This window comes from Eubalaena glacialis, chromosome X (genome assembly GCF_028564815.1).
Source record: "Eubalaena glacialis isolate mEubGla1 chromosome X, mEubGla1.1.hap2.+ XY, whole genome shotgun sequence".
Classification (NCBI taxonomy): Eukaryota; Metazoa; Chordata; class Mammalia; order Artiodactyla; family Balaenidae; genus Eubalaena; species Eubalaena glacialis.
The window spans coordinates 34,882,168-34,901,515 of NC_083736.1; the positions used below are offsets into that span (position 1 = coordinate 34,882,168).

The 19,348-nt window shown below is 39.6% G+C and overlaps 1 protein-coding gene across 1 annotated transcript in view; it reads left to right on the forward strand.

Annotated features, from left to right (window-relative positions):
- The first annotated feature begins 14,350 nt into the window (after positions 1 to 14,350).
- Positions 14,351 to 19,348, forward strand: part of LOC133082046 (cytochrome b-245 heavy chain) — a 31,702-nt gene continuing 26,704 nt past the window's right edge. The window contains exons 1-3 of the mRNA XM_061178448.1: positions 14,351 to 14,449; positions 16,421 to 16,516; positions 17,911 to 18,021. Coding sequence (XP_061034431.1) covers positions 14,405 to 14,449; positions 16,421 to 16,516; positions 17,911 to 18,021 — 252 coding nt within the window. The 5' untranslated portion in view covers positions 14,351 to 14,404. The remainder of the gene's footprint in view (positions 14,450 to 16,420; positions 16,517 to 17,910; positions 18,022 to 19,348) is intronic.

Sequence of the window (19,348 nt, forward strand, 5' to 3'; positions counted from 1 at the left end):
TTTTTTCTAAATAATTTTTTTCTTATTTTTAGTATAAAAAATTAATGAATCTATTTTTAAAAATTAAAAAAAAATTTTTTTTTCTTAATAAATTTACTCTTAATAATTTTTTTTCTTATTTTTTATTATAATTGCTTTATTTTATTTTATTTTATCCTCTTTTTTTCTTTCTTTCCATTTTTTCTCCCTTTTATTCTGAGCCGTGTGGATGAAAGGCTCTTGGTGCTCCAGCCAGGCATCAGGGCTGTGCCTCTGAGGTGGGAGAGCCAACTTCAGGACACTGGTCCACAAGAGACCTCCCAGCTCCACGTAATACCAAACGGCGAAAATCTCACACAGATCTCCATCTCAACATCAAGACCCAGCTTCACTCAACGACCAGCAAGCTACAGTGCTGGACACCCTATGCCAAACAACTAGCAAGAGAGGAACACAGCCCCATCCATTAACAGAGAGGCTGCCTAAAATCATAATAAGGCCACAGACACCCCAAAACACACCACCAGACGTGGACGAACCCACCAGAAAGACAACATCCAGCCTCATCCACCAGAACACAGGCACTAGTTCCCTCCACCAGGAAACCTACACAACCCACTGAACCAACCTTAGCCACTGGGGACAGATACCAAAAACAACGGGAACTACAAACCTGCAGCCTGTGAAAAGGAGACCCCAAACACAGTAAGATAAGCAAAATGAGAAGACAGAAAAACACACAGCAGATGAAGGAGCAGGGTCAAAACACACCAGACCTAACAAATGAAGAGGAAATAGGTAGTCTACCTGAAAAAGAATTCAGAATAATGATAGTAAGGATGATCCAAAGTCTTGGAAATAGAATAGACAAAATGCAAGAAACATTTAACAAGGACGTAGAAGAACTAAAGAGGAACCAAGAAACGATGACAAGCACAATAAATGAAATTAAAAATACTCTAGATGGGATCAATAGCAGAATAACTGAGGCAGAAGAACGGATAAGTGACCTGGAAGATAAAATGGTGGAAATAACTACTGCAGACCAGAATAAAGAAAAAAGAATGAAAAGAACTGAGGACAGTCTCAGAGACCTCTGGGACAACATTAAACGCACCAACATTCGAATTATAGGGGTCCCAGAAGAAGAAGAGAAAAAGAAAGGGACTGAGAAAATATTTGAAGAGATTATAGTTGAAAACTTCCCTAATATGGGAAAGGAAATAGTTAATCAAGTCCTGGAAGCACAGAGAGTCCCATACAGGATAAATCCAAGGAGAAACACACCAAGACACATATTAATCAAACTATCAAAAATTAAATATAAAGAAAACATATTAAAAGCAGCAAGGGAAAAACAACAAATAACACACAAGGGCATCCCCATAAGGTTAACAGCTGATCTTTCAGCAGAAACGCTGCAAGCCAGAAGGGAGTGGCAGGATATACTTAAAGTGATGAAGGAGAAAAACCTACAACCAAGATTACTCTACCCAGCAAGGATCTCATTCCGTTTTGATGGAGAAATTAAAACCTTTACAGACAAGCAAAAGCTGAGAGAGTTCAGCACCACCAAACCAGCTTTACAACAAATGCTAAAGGAACTTCTCTAGGCAAGAAACACAAGAGAAGGAAAACACCTACAATAACAAACCCAAAACATTTAAGAAAATGGGAATAGGAACATACATATCGATAATTACCTTAAATGTAAATGGATTAAATGCTCCCACCAAAAGACACAGACTGGCTGAATGGATACAAAAACAAGACCCATATATATGCTGTCTACAAGAGACCCACTTCAGACCTAGAGACACATACAGACTGAAAGTGAGGGGATGGAAAAAGATATTCCATGCAAATGGAAATCAAAAGAAAGCTGGAGTAGCAATTCTCATATCAGACAAAATAGACTTTAAAATAAAGACAATTACAAGAGACAAAGACAGACACTATATAATGATCAAGGGATCGATCCAAGAGGAAGGTATAACAATTGTAAATATTTATGCACCCAACATAGGAGCACCTCAATACATAAGGCAAATACTAACAGCCATAAAAGGGGAAATCGACAGTAACACAATCATAGTAGGGGACTTTAACACCCCACTTTCACCAATGGACAGATCATCCAAAATGAAAATAAATAAGGAAACACAAGCTTTAAATGATACATTAAACAAGATGGACTTAATTGATATTTATAGGACATTCCACCCAAAAACAACAGAATACACATTTTTCTCAAGTGCTCATGGAACATTCTCCAGGATAGATCATATCTTGGGTCACAAATCAAGCCTTGGTAAATTTAAAAAAATTGAAATCGTATCAAGTATCTTTTCCGACCACAACGCTATGAGACTAGATATCAATTACAGGAAAAGATCTGTCAAAAATACAAACACATGGAGGCTACACAATACACTACTTAATAACGAAGTGATCACTGAAGAAATCAAAGGGGAAATCAAAAAATACCTAGAAACAAATGACAATGGAGACACGACGATCCAAAACCTATGGGATGCAGCAAAAGCAGTTCTAAGAGGGAAGTTTATAGCAATACAAGCCTACATCAAGAAACAGGAAACATCTCGAATAAACGACCTAACCTTGCACCTAAAGCAATTAGAGAAAGAAGAACAAAAAAACCCCAAAGCTAGCAGAAGGAAAGAAATCATAAAGATCAGATCAGAAATAAATGAAAAAGAAATGAAGGAAACAATAGCAAAAATCAATGAAACTAAAAGCTGGTTCTTTGAGAAGATAAACAAAATTGATAAACCATTAGCCAGACTCATCAAGAGAAAAAAGGAGAAGACTCAAATTAATAGAATTAGAAATGAAAAAGGAGAAGTAACCACTGACACTGCAGAAATACAAACGATCATAAGAGATTACTACAAGCAACTCTATGCTAATAAAATGGACAACCTGGAAGAAATGGACAGATTCTTAGAAATGCACAACCTGCCGAGACTGAACCAGGAAGAAATAGAAAATATGAACAGACCAATCACAAGCACTGAAATTGAAACTGTGATTAAAAATCTTCCAACACACAAAAGCCCAGGACCAGATGGCTTCACAGGCGAATTCTATCAAACATTTAGAGAAGAGCTAACACCTATCCTTCTCAAACTCTTCCAAAATATTGCAGAGGGAGGAACACTCCCCAACTCATTCTACGAGGCCACCATCACCCTGATACCAAAACCAGGCAAAGATGTCACAAAGAAAGAAAACTACAGGCCAATATCACTGATGAACATAGATGCAAAAATCCTCAACAAAATACTAGCAAACAGAATCCAACAGCACATTAAAAGGATCATACACCATGATCAAGTGGGGTTTATTCCAGGAATGCAAGGATTCTTCAATATACGCAAATCAATCAACGTGATACATCATATTAACAAATTGAAGGAGAAAAACCATATGATCATCTCAATAGATGCAGAGAAAGCTTTCGACAAAATTCAACACCCATTTATGATAAAAGTCCTGCAGAAAGTAGGCATAGAGGGAACTTTCCTCAACATAATAAAGGCCGTATATGACAAACCCACAGCCAACATTGTCCTCAATGGTGAAAAACTGAAACCATTTCCACTAAGATCAGGAACAAGACAAGGTTGCCCACTCTCACCACTATTATTCAACATAGTTTTGGAAGTGTTAGCCACAGCAATCAGAGACGAAAAAGAAATAAAAGGAATCCAAATCGGAAAAGAAGAAGTAAAGCTGTCACTGTTTGCAGATGACATGATACTATACATAGAGAATCCAAAAGATGCTACCAGAAAACTACTAGAGCTAATCAATGAATTTGGTAAAGTAGCAGGATACAAAATTAATGCACAGAAATCTCTTGCATTCCTGTATACTAATGATGAAAAATCTGAAAGTGAAATTAAGAAAACACTCCCGTTTACCATTGCAACAAAAAGAATAAAATACCTAGGAATAAACCTACCTAAGGAGACAAAAGACCTGTATGCAGAAAATTATAGGACACTGATGAAAGAAATTAAAGATGATACAAATAGATGGAGAGATATACCATGTTCTTGGATTGGAAGAATAAACATTGTGAAAATGACTCTGCTACCCAAAGCAATCTACAGATTCAATGCAATCCCTATCAAACTACCACTGGCATTTTTCACAGAACTAGAACAAAAAATTTCACAATTTGTATGGAAACACAAAAGACCCCGAATAGCCAAAGCAATCTTGAGAACGAAAAATGGAGCTGGAGGAATCAGGCTCCCTGACTTCAGACTATATTACAAAGCTACAGTAATCAAGACAGTTTGGTACTGGCACAAAAACAGAAATATAGATCAATGGAACAGGATAGAAAGCCCAGAGATAAGCCCACGCACATATGGTCACCTTATCTTTGATAAAGGAGGCAAGCATATACAGTGGAGAAAAGACAGCCTCTTCAATAAGTGGTGCTGGGAAAATTGGACAGGTACATGTAAAAGTATGAAATTAGAACACTCCCTAACACCATACACAAAAATAAACTCAAAATGGATTAAAGACCTAAGTGTAAGGCCAGACACTATCAAACTCTTAGAGGAAAACATAGGCAGAACACTGTATGACATAAGTCACAGCAAGATCCTTTTTGACCCAGGTCCTAGAGAAATGGAAATAAAAACACAAATAAACAAATGGGACCTAATGAAACTTAAAAGCTTTTGCACAGCAAAGGAAACCATAAACAAGACCAAAAGACAACCCTCAGAATGGGAGAAAATATTTGCAAATGAAGCAACGGACAAAGGATTAATCTCCAAGATTTACAAGCAGCTCATGCAGCTCAATAACAAAAAAACAAACAACCCAATCCAAAAATGGGCAGAAGACCTAAATAGACATTTCTCCAAAGAAGAGATACAGATTGCCAACAGACACATGAAAGAATGCTCAACATCATTAATCATTAGAGAAATGCAAATCAAAACTACAATGAGGTATCATCTCACACCGGTCAGAATGGCCATCATCAAAAAATCTAGAAACAATAAATGCTGGAGAGGGTGTGGAGAAAAGGGAACACTCTTGCACTGTTGGTGGGAATGTAAATTGATACAGCCACTATGGAGAACAGTATGGAGGTTCCTTAAAAAACTAAAAACAGAACTACCATATGACCCAGCAATCCCACTACTGGGCATATACCCTGAGAAAACCATAATTCAGAAAGAGTCATGTACCAAAATATTCATTGCAGCTCTGTTTACAATAGCCAGGACATGGAAGCAACCTAGGTGTCCATCATCGGATGAATGGATAAAGAAGATGTGGCACATATATACAATGGAATATTACTCAGCCATAAAAAGAAATGAAATGGAGGTGTTTGTAATGAGGTGGATGGAGTTAGAGTCTGTCATACAGAGTGAAGTAAGTCAGAAAGAGAAAAACAAATACAGTATGCTAACACATATATATGGAATCTAAGGGAAAAAAAAAAAAAAAAAAAAAAGGTCATGAAGAACCTAGTGGCAAGATGGGAATAAAGACACAGACCTACTAGAGAATGGACTTGAGGATATGGGGAGGGGGAGGGGTGAGATGTGACAGGGTGAGAGAGTGTCATGGACATATATACACTACCAAATGTAAAATAGATAACTAGTGGGAAGCAGCCGCATAGCACAGGGAGATCAGCTCGGTGCTTTGTGACCACCTAGAGGGGTGGGATAGGGAGGGTAGGAGGGAGGGAGATGCAAGAGGGAAGAGATATGGCAACATATGTATATGTGTAACTGATTCACTTTGTTGTAAAGCAGAAGCTAGCACACCATTGTAAAGCAATTATACTTCAATAAAGATGTTTAAAAAAAAAAAAAAAAAAAAAAAGAAAGCAGTTCAGTAAATCTCACAAGTGACCACAAATTAAAAATCTCACTGCATTAAAATAAAATAAATATTCATTATCTATCTTCTTATTTTTACACATGGTCCCTAAACTAGCAAAGTTTGAAAGTACACACAGAGGAAAATTCTCATTCTTGATCCACCTCATCTGCAATGGACGACTTTGCCTAACAAAATCACTATTCTCCTAATGCTTGTTGCAGTAGAAGGTAGGCACACCAACTCTTCCTTTGGACTAGAGTAAACCATTGAAATATATTTTTTAACCATTTACTGTATGCAACCCATATGTGGCAATTGAACTCTGCTTTCCTATATATGATGAAGTTCCCCAGAGTTCTGCAGTCTGCTTCCCTTTAATATCCAAATCACTACAATTCAAACACCAGAGAACACCTGGAAGTCCAATGTCTTTTCCCAAATATTTCCAGGGATTCTCAGACTGTTGGTATCCTCCTGATGTCTCCTGCTGTTCCTCTGGGTCACCTCTGATCAGCTCATCATTTTTCTCTCCTTGCTGCCTCAGGCCCTTCTAGTCTATTTCACCCTCTGGCCAGCTTCCGCCTTATCCCTCAAGATGACCATTAATTCAAGGCTGATGCTGTGTTGTGCTGGTCACTCAGCTTTAGTGAAGACATAGAAACAACATAAAGGAACTACAATATAGGAAAGGGAAAACCAACAATCATTAGTGTGTGGCCCTGTTCTCTCAGATCATCACCATGAACAGGAAAGTCCCTGATTGCCCATGTCCTCTCTTGGGCCAGACATTCTGTCCTCTTCTGGGGCCTGTTCCTCATCTCCGTGAGAACCACATCTATCCGCCATGACGCTCTCTTTCACAATCTCCAGTGCAAGCCTCACATCAGGTAACACTGTAAGTTTCTCCACCCAAGGACATCATCCTTTCGTTTTATTGTGCTGAGTAGCTTAGCTTTTCTCTGACTACCACCTCTAACCCCTAGACCAGGCAGTGCCTTTGAATCGCCAAAAAGCCCATCAGAGTGCCTTCCCCAACAAAAGAGCAGCATTCCCCCGAAACTAATGCTCCCCAGCTGCCAGAGCAATCTGTACACTGAAGACAGCTTCTAATATGTCAGATTTTTTAACTGCTTTATTTTAAAATAATTTCAAGCATGCAGAAGAGTTATCAGGATAGGACGAAGAAATCCAGTGTGCTCTTGACCCAGATTTATCAACTATTACCATTTGTCAGATTTCCATGATCATTCTCTCTCCATATTATTTTTTTTGAACCATTTGAAAATAAATTGCCTACACTTACTCTTAAATATCTCTGTGTGTATTTCCTAAGAGCAAGGTCATCACCAGCAATGTGACAAACTGACATCATGTGCCTCATGTGCCTTCTGATGTGATGCCCTGAGAAGGACACACACCACTTCTAGCATATTCCTGTCCAAAAGGTATAACCGAGTCTAGTCATGAATACAATACACACCTCAAATGAGGGACATTCTATAAAATAACCAGCCTATATTCTTCAAGCATGCCACAATCAGGAAAAAAAAAGGTAAGGGCTGAGGAACTGGTCCAGATTAAAGGAGACCAGAGATACATGACAACTGGATTCCATGCATGATCTTAGACTGGATTCTAGAGCACAAAAACAACAACAAAAAAAAATCACAAAAAGAGCATTATTAAGATAGTTGGTAAACTCTGACTATGAACTGTAGATTAGACAGTAATATTGTATTTGTGTTATAGCTCCTAATTTTGATAATTATACTGTGGTTATATATGTGACTACACGTGTTTACATGAAACATATTCAATTTCTCCTTAGCAAGCAGTCAGACACTATTGGTTTTCTTAGGCTAGACATCATTTGCTGAAACAATCAAGGGAGCTAGACCTCAGGGTCGTGTGAAACGAATATGCCTTTTCTCTTGGAGAAAATCCTGTTACAATGCCTGCATTCCTACAAGAACTGACACTTGACTTTTTTTTTTAACATCTTTATTGGAGTATAATTGCTTTACAATGGTGTGTTAGTTTCTGCTTTATAACAAAGTGAATCAGTTATACATATACATATGTTCCCATATCTCTTCCCTCTTGCGTCTCCCTCCCTCCCACCCTCCCTATCCCACCCCTCTAGGGGGTCACAAAGCACCGAGCTGATCTCCCTGTGCTATGCGGCTGCTTCCCACTAGCTATCTATTTTACGTTTGGTAGTGTATATATGTCCATGCCACTCTCTCACTTTGTCACAGCTTACCCTTCCCCCTCCCCATATCCTCAAGTCCATTCTCTAGTAGGTCTGTGTCTTTATTCCCGTCTTACCCCTAGGTTCTTCATGACCTTTTTTTTTTTTTTTCTTAGATTCCATATATATGTGTTAGCATACGTGGCCAACACTTAAGTGACTGGTTAACATCTTCACCAGGATGAGCCTTTGCTAACTGCCCAAAGTGGGGCTATGAGAGCTCAGATACATCCTGGGGCAAGGAAAAGTGATAGTGGAGACACAGAGACAGAGCTTTCGCGCTTCAGGTCAAGGTGAAATACGCAGAAACTGGTTGTAGGGACCTAACACTTGTGGCTCAACAAACTTCGGGCTTCTTGGGCTGAGCTGGTTCTGCACGCCAATGGTTACTGCAGGAAACTGTTAGCAGCATATAGGCTGTCAGAAGGAGACTGAAAATCAGGGGCTATTCTGATCAGTCCTGTGGGGAAGAGCTACAATATGTGTTGCCAACCGACAGCAGGATAGCAGAGTTCAGTCCAGGGGTCTTGGGACAGCAGCTGATGCTCATAAAATGATTTTATTATTGACAATGAAGCCCTAGCTTTACAAAATGATTCTGGTGGCTCGAATAAGCAGTGATACATCAGACTGCCCAGATTCAAATCTCAGCTCTGGTGTCAGGCAGCCATGTGATTCTGGGCAAGCTACTTTCTCTCCTTGCAGCTCTTCTCTCTGGTCTGTAAAGTGTATGAGTTTTCTATGGCTGCTGTAACAAATTACCACAAATGGCCAGCTTAAAACAGCACAAACTTACTTTTTTACAGTTCTGGAGGTCAGAGGCCTGGAATCACTTTCACCAGGCTAAAATCAAGGTGTCAGGAGATCTACATTCCTTCTGGAGGCTCCAGAAGAGAGCCTTGCCTCTTACAGATTCTAGAGCTGCATTTCTCGCACTCCTTGGCTCATGGCTTTTCCTCCTTCATCTTCAAAGTCAGCAGCATAGCATCTTCTTTCTTGTCTGAATTCTGCTTCATCCCTCACATCCTGTCTCAATGCTTCTGAACCTCCTGCCTCCTTCTAATAAGGACCCCTGTGATTACACTGACCCACCCGGAATCATTCATGATAATCTCCCCATCTCAAAATCTTTAACTTAATCATGTCTGCAAAATCCTTCTAACCATGTAAAGTAGCATATTCATAGGTTCTGGGAATCAGTACCTAGACATCTTTGGGTGGGGGGGGGCCAATATTCATCCTACTTCAAATGGATATGATAATTTTGCACACCTTATAGTGTGGTCATGAAAAGTAAATGAGATAAAGCACATAAGGCACTGGGCATGTGTAAAATGCTTTACCAATGTTAGCTGTTGTTAAGACCAAGATAAGTCTGTAAAAATAGATTTTTTTTCAAGAGAAAAAGAGAAAATAATTTACACAGGAAGCATACTGGAAAGTTTTAAATTCAAATCAATGATTGGTAGGAGAAAATATGTAAGCTTTCCTCATTTTCTTCCTTATTCTCATGAATAAATATATGCAAATCACATTTAACCTAAAGGGCTAAATTTTAAATCCTTACCACCAGACATTTTCACTTTCTAATAAATACAATACCAGGTAAAACCATGTTCTTAATGCCTTTAATCACCTACATCAGAAAATTGTCCCTTCCTCCCTGACCGTCTCTTCTTTTACTTTGTTATTTTCTCCTTCAAACAGGAAATAGAACGTCTGGATCCCATTCCAGCCGCCTTATTCAACTTCCACTAACCTTTGAGACCATGGCTATGGAATTAAAGTGGGTTTCATTACACCATGCTTTAGTAGGAACCCTTCTAGATATAAGTGGTAGAAAGCCAACTCAAAGTTTTTTTACAGCAGGAAATGGTAGTGGTGCCCACAGGATTGCGGAGGCCTTCTTGTGACCAGATGATAATTCAACTTCTCCTTCTACCCACTCCTGTTTTCTTATCTTTCCTTCCTTTCCACGGGTGTGTACCTCCAAGGACCCTCTCAGATCAAACTCCTGAACACTAATCTCCACCTCAGAGTGTACTTCCAGGGAACACAATCTGTAAGAATAACTGAGATGTCCAAGTGTCTCAGGTAGATCAGACCCAAGAATGCAAACCTTGTCATCGTATTTGTCTCCAAACCTCTCAATCCTTCCCCAGCTACTGATCTGATTTTGTGTTGGCGTAATTCTAATGCAGCTTCTTAGCGCAAGGTAATAGAGATGGTCTATGGCAGCAGCAGGCATGCATCATTCACAAAGAAAGAAAAGCTTCACCCACTCTCCTCCATAGTCCCTAACAACTCCTTCCTCATGCAAATAACTCTCATTGGCCTCGTTTGGGTCAAATGCCCACCCCTGGGACAATCACTGTATCTACGGAGATGAAGTCCTCTCATTGGTCATCCTTAAGCAAGGAAACTGGGGCCACATAACTCATGGATGCACAGAGAGTGGAATCATGGCAGTTCTGAAAAGAATAGCATGCACAGTAGAGATAAAAGGAACACAAATCCATTTTTCATCATCACCAGGAACAAGAGGCGTCTAGGATTTCAAGAGGCGTCTAGGATTTCAATCACAAGCCTGATGGTGTCGGTCATTACTGCCTGCTAGAAGGGGTGAATACTTCCTTACATTCATCACAGTCTAACTTGACATTAACAGTTTAGGAGGCAGTGGAAGCCGAAGTGACTGGGAGAAGATAGACTGTTAGCTAACGCACAGAGGTTCAATTTTCTTCATTCTCGGTGTCCAGGCCATACCAGTCAACCAGTACCTGTTGCTCCCTTATCAAACCCTCCGCTTGTCTTTTCAAGAGCGGAGGACATTGAAATTCACTGAGACAGTGTTCTCAAGAGGGAAGTTACTTTCCATAAAAGAAAGATTTTACTCTTCATTGCAACTGAGCTCTCTTCCTCCAGCTGTGAAACTGATTGAAGTTCTTAAGGCTCGTAAGACAGCTCTACTCACAGCCCTGTGATTCCTTTTATAAAGGAGGAAAAAAAAAAAAGCCATAGGAGGGAGTGGTTGATCACCCACAAAAATATTCTTTCTTTTTTGAATTTTCTTCTCAAACTGTGGAGGGAGGGGAAAGAAGTTGGGAAATATTCGAGGAACATTATTTCCTAGTATATGAGTATCCAGGGTCCCTTCTCCATTGCTTCCCCAGCAGAGCACGGGCGTCAGGAGGTAGATGAAAAAATGTGGGAGAGACTTGAAGATTAAGATAGAGTAAGGGTAGTTCTATTTTTAGTTTTTTAAGGAACCTCCATACTGTTCTCCATAGTGGCTGTATCAATTTACATTCCCACCAACAGTGCAAGAGTGTTCCCTTTTCTCCACACCCTCTCCAGCATTTATTGTTTCTAGATTTTTTGATGATGGCCATTCTGACCGGTGTGAGATGATACCTCATTGTAGTTTTGATTTGCATTTCTCTAATGATTAATGATGTTGAGCATTCTTTCATGTGTCTGTTGGCAACTGGGCATATACCCTGAGAAAACCATAATTCAGAAAGAGTCATGTACCAAAATATTCATTGCAGCTCTGTTTACAATAGCCAGGACATGGAAGCAACCTAGGTGTCCATCATCGGATGAATGGATAAAGAAGATGTGGCACATATATACAATGGAATATTACTCAGCCATAAAAAGAAATGAAATGGAGGTATTTGTAATGAGGTGGATGGAGTTAGAGTCTGTCATACAGAGTGAAGTAAGTCAGAAAGAGAAAAAGAAATACAGTATGCTAACACATATATATGGAATCTAAGGAAAAAAAATTATAAAAAAAGGTCATGAAGAACCTAGTGGCAAGATGGGAATAAAGACACAGACCTACTAGAGAATGGACTTGAGGATATGGGGAGGGGGAGGGGTGAGATGTGACAGGGTGAGAGAGTGTCATGGACATATATACACTACCAAATGTGAAATAGATAGCTAGTGGGAAGCAGCCGCATAGCACAGGGAGATCAGCTTGGTGCTTTGTGACCACCTAGAGGGGTGGGATAGGGAGGGTAGGAGGGAGGGAGATGCAAGAGGGATGAGATATGGGAACATATGTATATGTATAACTGATTCACTTTGTTATAAAGCAGAAGCTAGCACACCATTGTAAAGCAATTATACTTCAATAAAGATGTTTAAAAAAAAAAAAAAAGATAGAGTAAGGGAAGATCAACCAGTAGGCTGGGAAAGAGAAAAGAGAGGAGGGGTAGGGAGGGGAAGACTTTCAAAGAGCCTGATGGGGCAGCAGTCATCACTGTGAAAGAATCTGAGAGTAACAGGAAGAGGGAGAGCAGATTGTAAGGTGTTTTATTCCTTATTAGGCATATATGCCTCACTTCGTTAATTCCACAAGAAAATGGGTACAGGTCTGAATTACTTTCCGTATCAGGCAAAGTCCAGTCAGGAGAACAGAAACCACCCTATTTCAACAGAGGGAATTTTACCCCAGGGATTTTTTTACATGAATGATGGGAAAGTGGAGAATCCCAACGTGGGTGCAGAGGTAACATAAACATTAACAACTACAGGAAGTGGTGACCGCCCTCCAGGTTGGATGAAACCTGGCAGGAGGTGGTGTAACTCAAGCCCAGAAGCCAGGGCCATCTGGCAGGAGCTGGAACCACAGTGGTGATGGCCAGCAGGAGCTCAGGCCACAGAGGGGAAGGCTGACTGATGGGAGCTGGAGCTTCCGGTGGAAAGGCAGCCACTTCCAAGATGCCACCTGAAGCAGAAAGCGGGGGGTGCTCCTCATCCGCCATCTGAAACAGAACAGAGCAAGTAAAGGCTGAGGAAGAAATCCCAGAGCAGAGAGGCAAATAACTGGCATATAACTTGATTGTCTAACTGTGTGTCTTTGAATTCATCTCTGTGTGTAACTGAACCAGGGAGCCGACTGTCCTTTATGTGGGTTACGTATGATTCAAGAGCCATGCAGAAAGTCACAGTTGAAGTACCTTTCCTTAAATATTAAAAAGTGAAAAACAATATTACTTTACTCACGGTCATAATTCTGAGGTTGTCTCAAGTGCTTCATAGACAATAACCCAAAGAGTTCAGGCCTCTCCTTCTCTTTTTTCTTCTCTTGTTCCCTTTTGCTCCTCCAGTTTCTTCCTTTACCTCTCTATTCACTCTAGCTGTTGTACAACCACCCTGATGCAACTAGGGGTTACCATCCTACCCTTCTGTCTCTTTCATGTCCTAAAGACTGGATGGGAGTCAGAGAAAAAAAAATGCTAAATCTGACTTTGGCATCTACCACATCTGACATACCTTTGTTCTGACCCTGTTTACCTACCTTGCCTAGAAAAATGTCATGTCCGCCTGGGAATACTACAGTCATTCAAACATTTTGGTCTATTTGTTATGTTTTCTTTTCCCATGCTTGTATTAGGAGTGATTTGGGATGTGTTTGCCACCGTCAGGCTTTTTTTTCTGGTATCGTGGTTAAAAGTATAGCCAAATTGCTTGGGATTCAAATCCCAACTGCACGGTTTCCTAACTGCATGACCTTGGCCAAGTAACTTAACTGCTCTGGGTCTCAGTTTCCTCATCTGTAAATGTAATCATAATAATAGAAACTACTTTATAGTGTTGAATTGTTAGTATGAAATTAATTTATTTATATACTGAATTTATGTATGTGTGTGTATGGGTGTCTCTGTGTGTAGACACACACATAGATATGTATCAACTCATATATACATATGTGTGTGTGTATATATGTACATACACATGTATTTACATGCACACATACATATCTTAGAAAATTGGCACAAAGTAAGCATTCTATAAATACCAGCTATCGCAACTGTTATAATTTTTCTCAGCAAGACTGTAAATGCTGCTCCAGCCTGTCAAAAGATATCACATCTATTTAATGTTTTTTTCCTAGCCCAAAGTCATGGCTAGTTGGGTGACTTTTTAAAACTTGCCACTTGAAAACCGATCAGTCCAAAAATTAATTCACAGTGTAAAACACCATGAATTGTACTGTTATTTGCCTCTCGGTTGTAGAAATTAGTTTCATTTCCCACTATGTTTAGTTGTGATTGGATCACTGTAGACTTTTTTTCTGTCATTTTTTTGTGGTTAAAGATTTAAATTTGTTATGGAGACAAGCTTTACAGTTAACCAATGATTAGCTAATTTCTGATAATAGAAAAGGAAACAGATTGCCCCAAGGCTGCTGTCTTCATTTCCTCATGGGAGGAAGAAGCATAGCAGAGAAGAAAGGCACACTCGAGGCACTGAACCTCTGCCACCATGGGGAACTTGTTTGTGAATGAGGGCCTCTCCATCTTCGTCATTGTAAGTACCAATGAGAATGAAATTACAAATTCTCTGACTTGTCTGGGTTCTCTTGGAAATGAAAATAGACGGAAGCTTTTTTGTTTGTTTTGCTTGAGAAATTGTGTTGAAACTGATTTATTATGTGAACCTGCATCCATCTGTAAGCTGAGTGAGTCCATTCTTCCAAACTTATTAATGGAAAGAATGTATCTGGGGGCTCACTTCACCTAGTTTATTTCTGGAGTTTTTAGGAGTAATAAATTAGCCAGCATTTCACAGTGGGAGTAGAAGACATTTCATGCTAATGATCCTTGAATCTGAGTTGCTTATTAATGTTTACTCAGAGGCAAGTTTCTCTATTTTTTATGTATTTCTACCACCTAAAAATGGGCAATTGAAATTTTATACAGTTTTCCAAATAACAAATGCAAGACTGGCTCATGTATGGGAAATTGGCCTTTATTTCAGTAATTACACCAAAAATAATTGAAGTTCTCAGTTTTCTTTTTTAAAAAAGTATCTTCTTTCCTCTGAGGTAAACTTTAGTTATTTGTGAGGTTTTTAAAAATTTAAGGGAAGGGAATTGAAAAAAAACTATCTAGGCACATATGTATAGCGTATATATGATATATATTATATTTAGCTGTATATAAATCAATATAATCTGTCTTGAGAAACAATTTTTGTAAGTAAAGATATGGCTAATTTTCGAACAGACATGATGATTCCTTTAGTTTTTAACATAACATAGATCAACTATTTTTTTAAGATGGTGGTCTCAGCAAAGCAATCACGGACAATTGGGACGATAGAAATGTGATTTATAAGTAGCTTTTCCAAATAGCCAATTAAAGTATTACCCAGATGTTAAAAAGAACACTTATGTATGAATTTTTGGAAAGAATTTATCATCAAGTAAATATGACTCTTTGAGCTGTAGAGGTAGAGAGAAACGAGTGGCACAGATAAAATAAAAATCACAAATATTTTGTCATTTAAAAAAAATTAAGCCAAATCAACACTCGAATGCAATACAGAATTGTTCTGAGGATTCCAAGCTGTTAAGTTGATTTCTTATCCCCATTTGAAGAACAGATTACTCCTATAAAAAATAAGTTCAAATATATACACTTTTAGCTCTTACCACAGTTTTCCCCGGGGAAGTGACCTCTCTCTAAATTATACACTCATATACTTGAAAGTGAAGACACAGCTTGGAAGGCAAGAGTAAAAATGACAAGGTTAGGAAATGGAGAAGTGGTTTTAGTACCTTCCTCTTTATAAAGAGAGACTATTCTCAAGCATCGAAGGACATCAAATAGCCTCAAAGCACAGTTAAGAACAGATTGCTACTGTGGAGCTGAAGGTGGAGGACTGGGTAGAGTCATCATTTGATGCAGTCAGTGCTTGGGATGAAATGAGCAGTCACAATCTAGAAGGATCTCCCTTTTTTAAAAAAAATCCCATGCCTCTCATTCCCTCATTGATGCTGAATATTCCCTCTTTCAAAAGTGAAGCAAAACTTACCAAGTAGAATTAAAGCCTTGTCATTTTAGCTGATGAGACCTCCACTAGCTGGGGCGGGATGCTGTGTGGCGGAGAGAGGTAATCACACCTGTGAGAATCAAACGCAAAGTCCTGCTGGTGCAGGGGACAGCATAGGAACAGATTCCTTTCCCTTCTCTTTGTAAGAAGAGTCACCTGCTGTCATCTATCAATCGAAAAGGAGGAGAAAGAAAGGAGGGGAGATAGACAGATAATAACTCGGCATACTGCCCAAGTAGTATAACAATCACGGGGGACAACACAGGGAGGAAAGGTTAGTTACAGAGACGTGTAGTGACACTCTTGCAGGAAGGAGCTGGCTTTGTAACCACCTTAATCAAAGGCTGTACTTGGGGAAGTCCTGACCCTGGTCTGACTCTAAACTGCTGTGAAATCTACCTGTTGAAACATGAAAACTTCACGCAACCACTTCTGTTTGTGCAGCTGGTGTGGCTGGGGATGAACGTCTTCCTCTTTGTCTGGTACTACCGGGTTTATGATATTCCAGATAAGTTCTTCTACACTCGAAAACTTCTTGGGGTAAGTATAAGTTCCATCTCCCGCAGTATTGACTGGCTCCCGTGTCTAATCAGAGATTCTTGTTCCTATTCCTTTTAACATTTTAAAGAAATATTCTGACCAACCCAAAGAGCACCATCGGCCTCACTCCCTCCATTGCAGCCCCCTGAGCAAGAGTCTTTAGGTCTTCCAGTGTGGGACAGACAGAACTGTGGCAGAGGGTCCCAGCAGCATCCTTCCCCTCCCAAGAACTACTGTGCTACTGTTTAGCTTGAAGGAGAAATCTAATACTGACTCCGGAATGGATGGCCAGGTTGGAAAGATCGATCCAGGTGGCACAAGTGGGACTTCCTATATTCTCTAAATCATCCGATTCCTACTAACTTTTGTGCATGAAAAGCCCTGCTCCTAATGACATGTTATGAAATAATCTTCAGGAAATAAGCCTCTCCCTACATATGGAGGCTTTGAGGAACTTGCCCAAAGATCACGTTCTTTGACTCGACTGGCAGAGCAAAGGCCCCTGACTTTTCTTGGGTCCAATAACATTCTCAGTTTCCTTGAACTGCCAGGGCTCTTCTTCATCATAAATGAAAATAAGAAAATAAGTACAATTACAGCTGCCCCCAGAGGATATCATTTGTTACATCATACTGAAACCATTACTTAATAATACTAACTATAATATGTATTACACATCATATGCATAAATAATTATAACATATAATTACACTACATTATTATAATTGTTGTTAACTTATTCAGGTTGATGCTGAAAAGGATGATTTCCCTTTGCATTTTCCTCCTCCAAAATATGCAACTTCTTTAGGCATTACAAAGAACAATTATAATGCCAAAGCATTACACCATACGAACTTAGTTACTGTTGAGGTTAGTCTATGTGCTAAGAAAATCTTCTTTACAAAGACCTAATTTCTATACTGAACTCTAGTTAATGATATGCATGCTTAAATATTTAGGAGGAAGTGAACCGATATCTGCAACTTACTTGGAAATGCATCAAAAATAAGATGCGTTGATGGATGGATAGAGGGATGGGTAGATGGATGGAGAGATGAATAGACGTGTGCTAAAGCAACCACTGTAAAATGTAAAAGGTAGAATCTTGGAGATGAGTCAACAGGTATTCATTGTGAAATTATTTCAAATTCTCTTTATGTCTGAAAATATTCATAATATTTATTTTAATCTGGCCCTTGCTCCCCACCCAACATTTTATTCATTTATGATGAAGAAGAGCCCTGGCTCTAAAGGACCTTGCTTCCCAGATAACTTGATATCTCTTGAGTGTGGGCCTCATGCTGGGAAGCCTGGGGGAGTGGGTGTAGGCAAGCGGGGTGGGCGGTGTCCTGGGCGCACAGGAGTCACCCTGCTTCTTATCCTGCCTTTTCCAGTCAGCGCTGGCACTGGCCAGGGCCCCTGCAGCCTGCCTGAATTTCAACTGCATGCTGATTCTGCTGCCAGTATGTCGAAATCTGCTGTCTTTCCTCAGGGGTTCCAGTGCGGTAAGAACCAACATTTACAAAGTTTGAGTTCCTCAGAATTTCGAAGGCCATCAAGCTCAATGCCCCCTTTTTTATTTTTTAACATCTTTATTGGAGTATAATTGCTTTACAATGGTGTGTTAGTTTCTGCTTTATAACAAAGTGAATCAGCTATACATATACACGTATCCCCATATCTCCTCCCTCTTGCGTCTCCCTCCCACCCTCCCTATCCCACCCCTCTAGGTGGTCACAAAGCACCGAGCTGATCTCCCTGTGCTATGCGGCTGCTTCCCACTAGCTATCTATTTTACGTTTGGTAGTGTATATATGTCCATGCCACTCTCTCACTTTGTCACAGCTTACCTTTCCCCCTCCCCGTATCCTCAAGTCCATTCTCTAGTAGGTCTGCATCTTTACTCCCGTCTTGCCCCTAGGTTCTTCTGACCATTTTCTATTTTTTTTTTTTAGATTCCATATGTATGTGTTAGCATACGGTATTTGTTTTTCTCTTTCTGACTTACTTCACTCTGTATGACAGCCTCTAGGTCCAACCACCTCACTACAAATAACTCAGTTTCGTTCCTTTTTATGGCTGAGTAATATTCCATTGTATATATGTGCCACATCTTCTTTATCCATTCATCTGTTGATGAACACTTAGGTTGCTTCCATGTCCAGGCTATTGTAAATAGAGCTGCAATGAACATTGTGGTACATGACTCGTTTTGAGTTATGGTTTTCTCAGGGTATATGCCCAGTGGTGGGATTGCTGGGTCGTATGGAAGTTCTATTTTTAGTTTTTTGAGGAACCTCCATACTGTTCTCCATAGTGGCTGTATCAATAGGAAAAGCAAACCAAGGTTTTGTGAGGATTCCAACCTCTGTACAATATTCACGAGCCAAGCAATGCTTGATTCTCTAGTTTATTTTTATATTATTTGTTGGTGGAGCTCCCTGGGATAGCCATTTAACCTGGAACAGACATTAAAAACAAACAAACAAACAAAAAGAAAACAACAACCAATCAACATATACCTCAACAGTAGCAATAAAGTACATGTGCATGTACACACACAGACAGATATACATCATATGACATATATATATATGTATATAAACAGAGATTTATGAGACTGACGTGAAATTTGGGAATTAATCTCACAGTGCCATGTTTTTCAAAATTTTTAAGTCAGAGAAAATCTCTTTTGTGGATAATATCCAAAGAAGATGGGATCAATGAGCTATGAGTCACTATGTAATGAATGTGACAGGTGTTATGTCCATGGAATTGAGGAGTTCAGAGCTTTCTAAATGCCCGGGCTCTTTCACCCTCACTTCAACAATC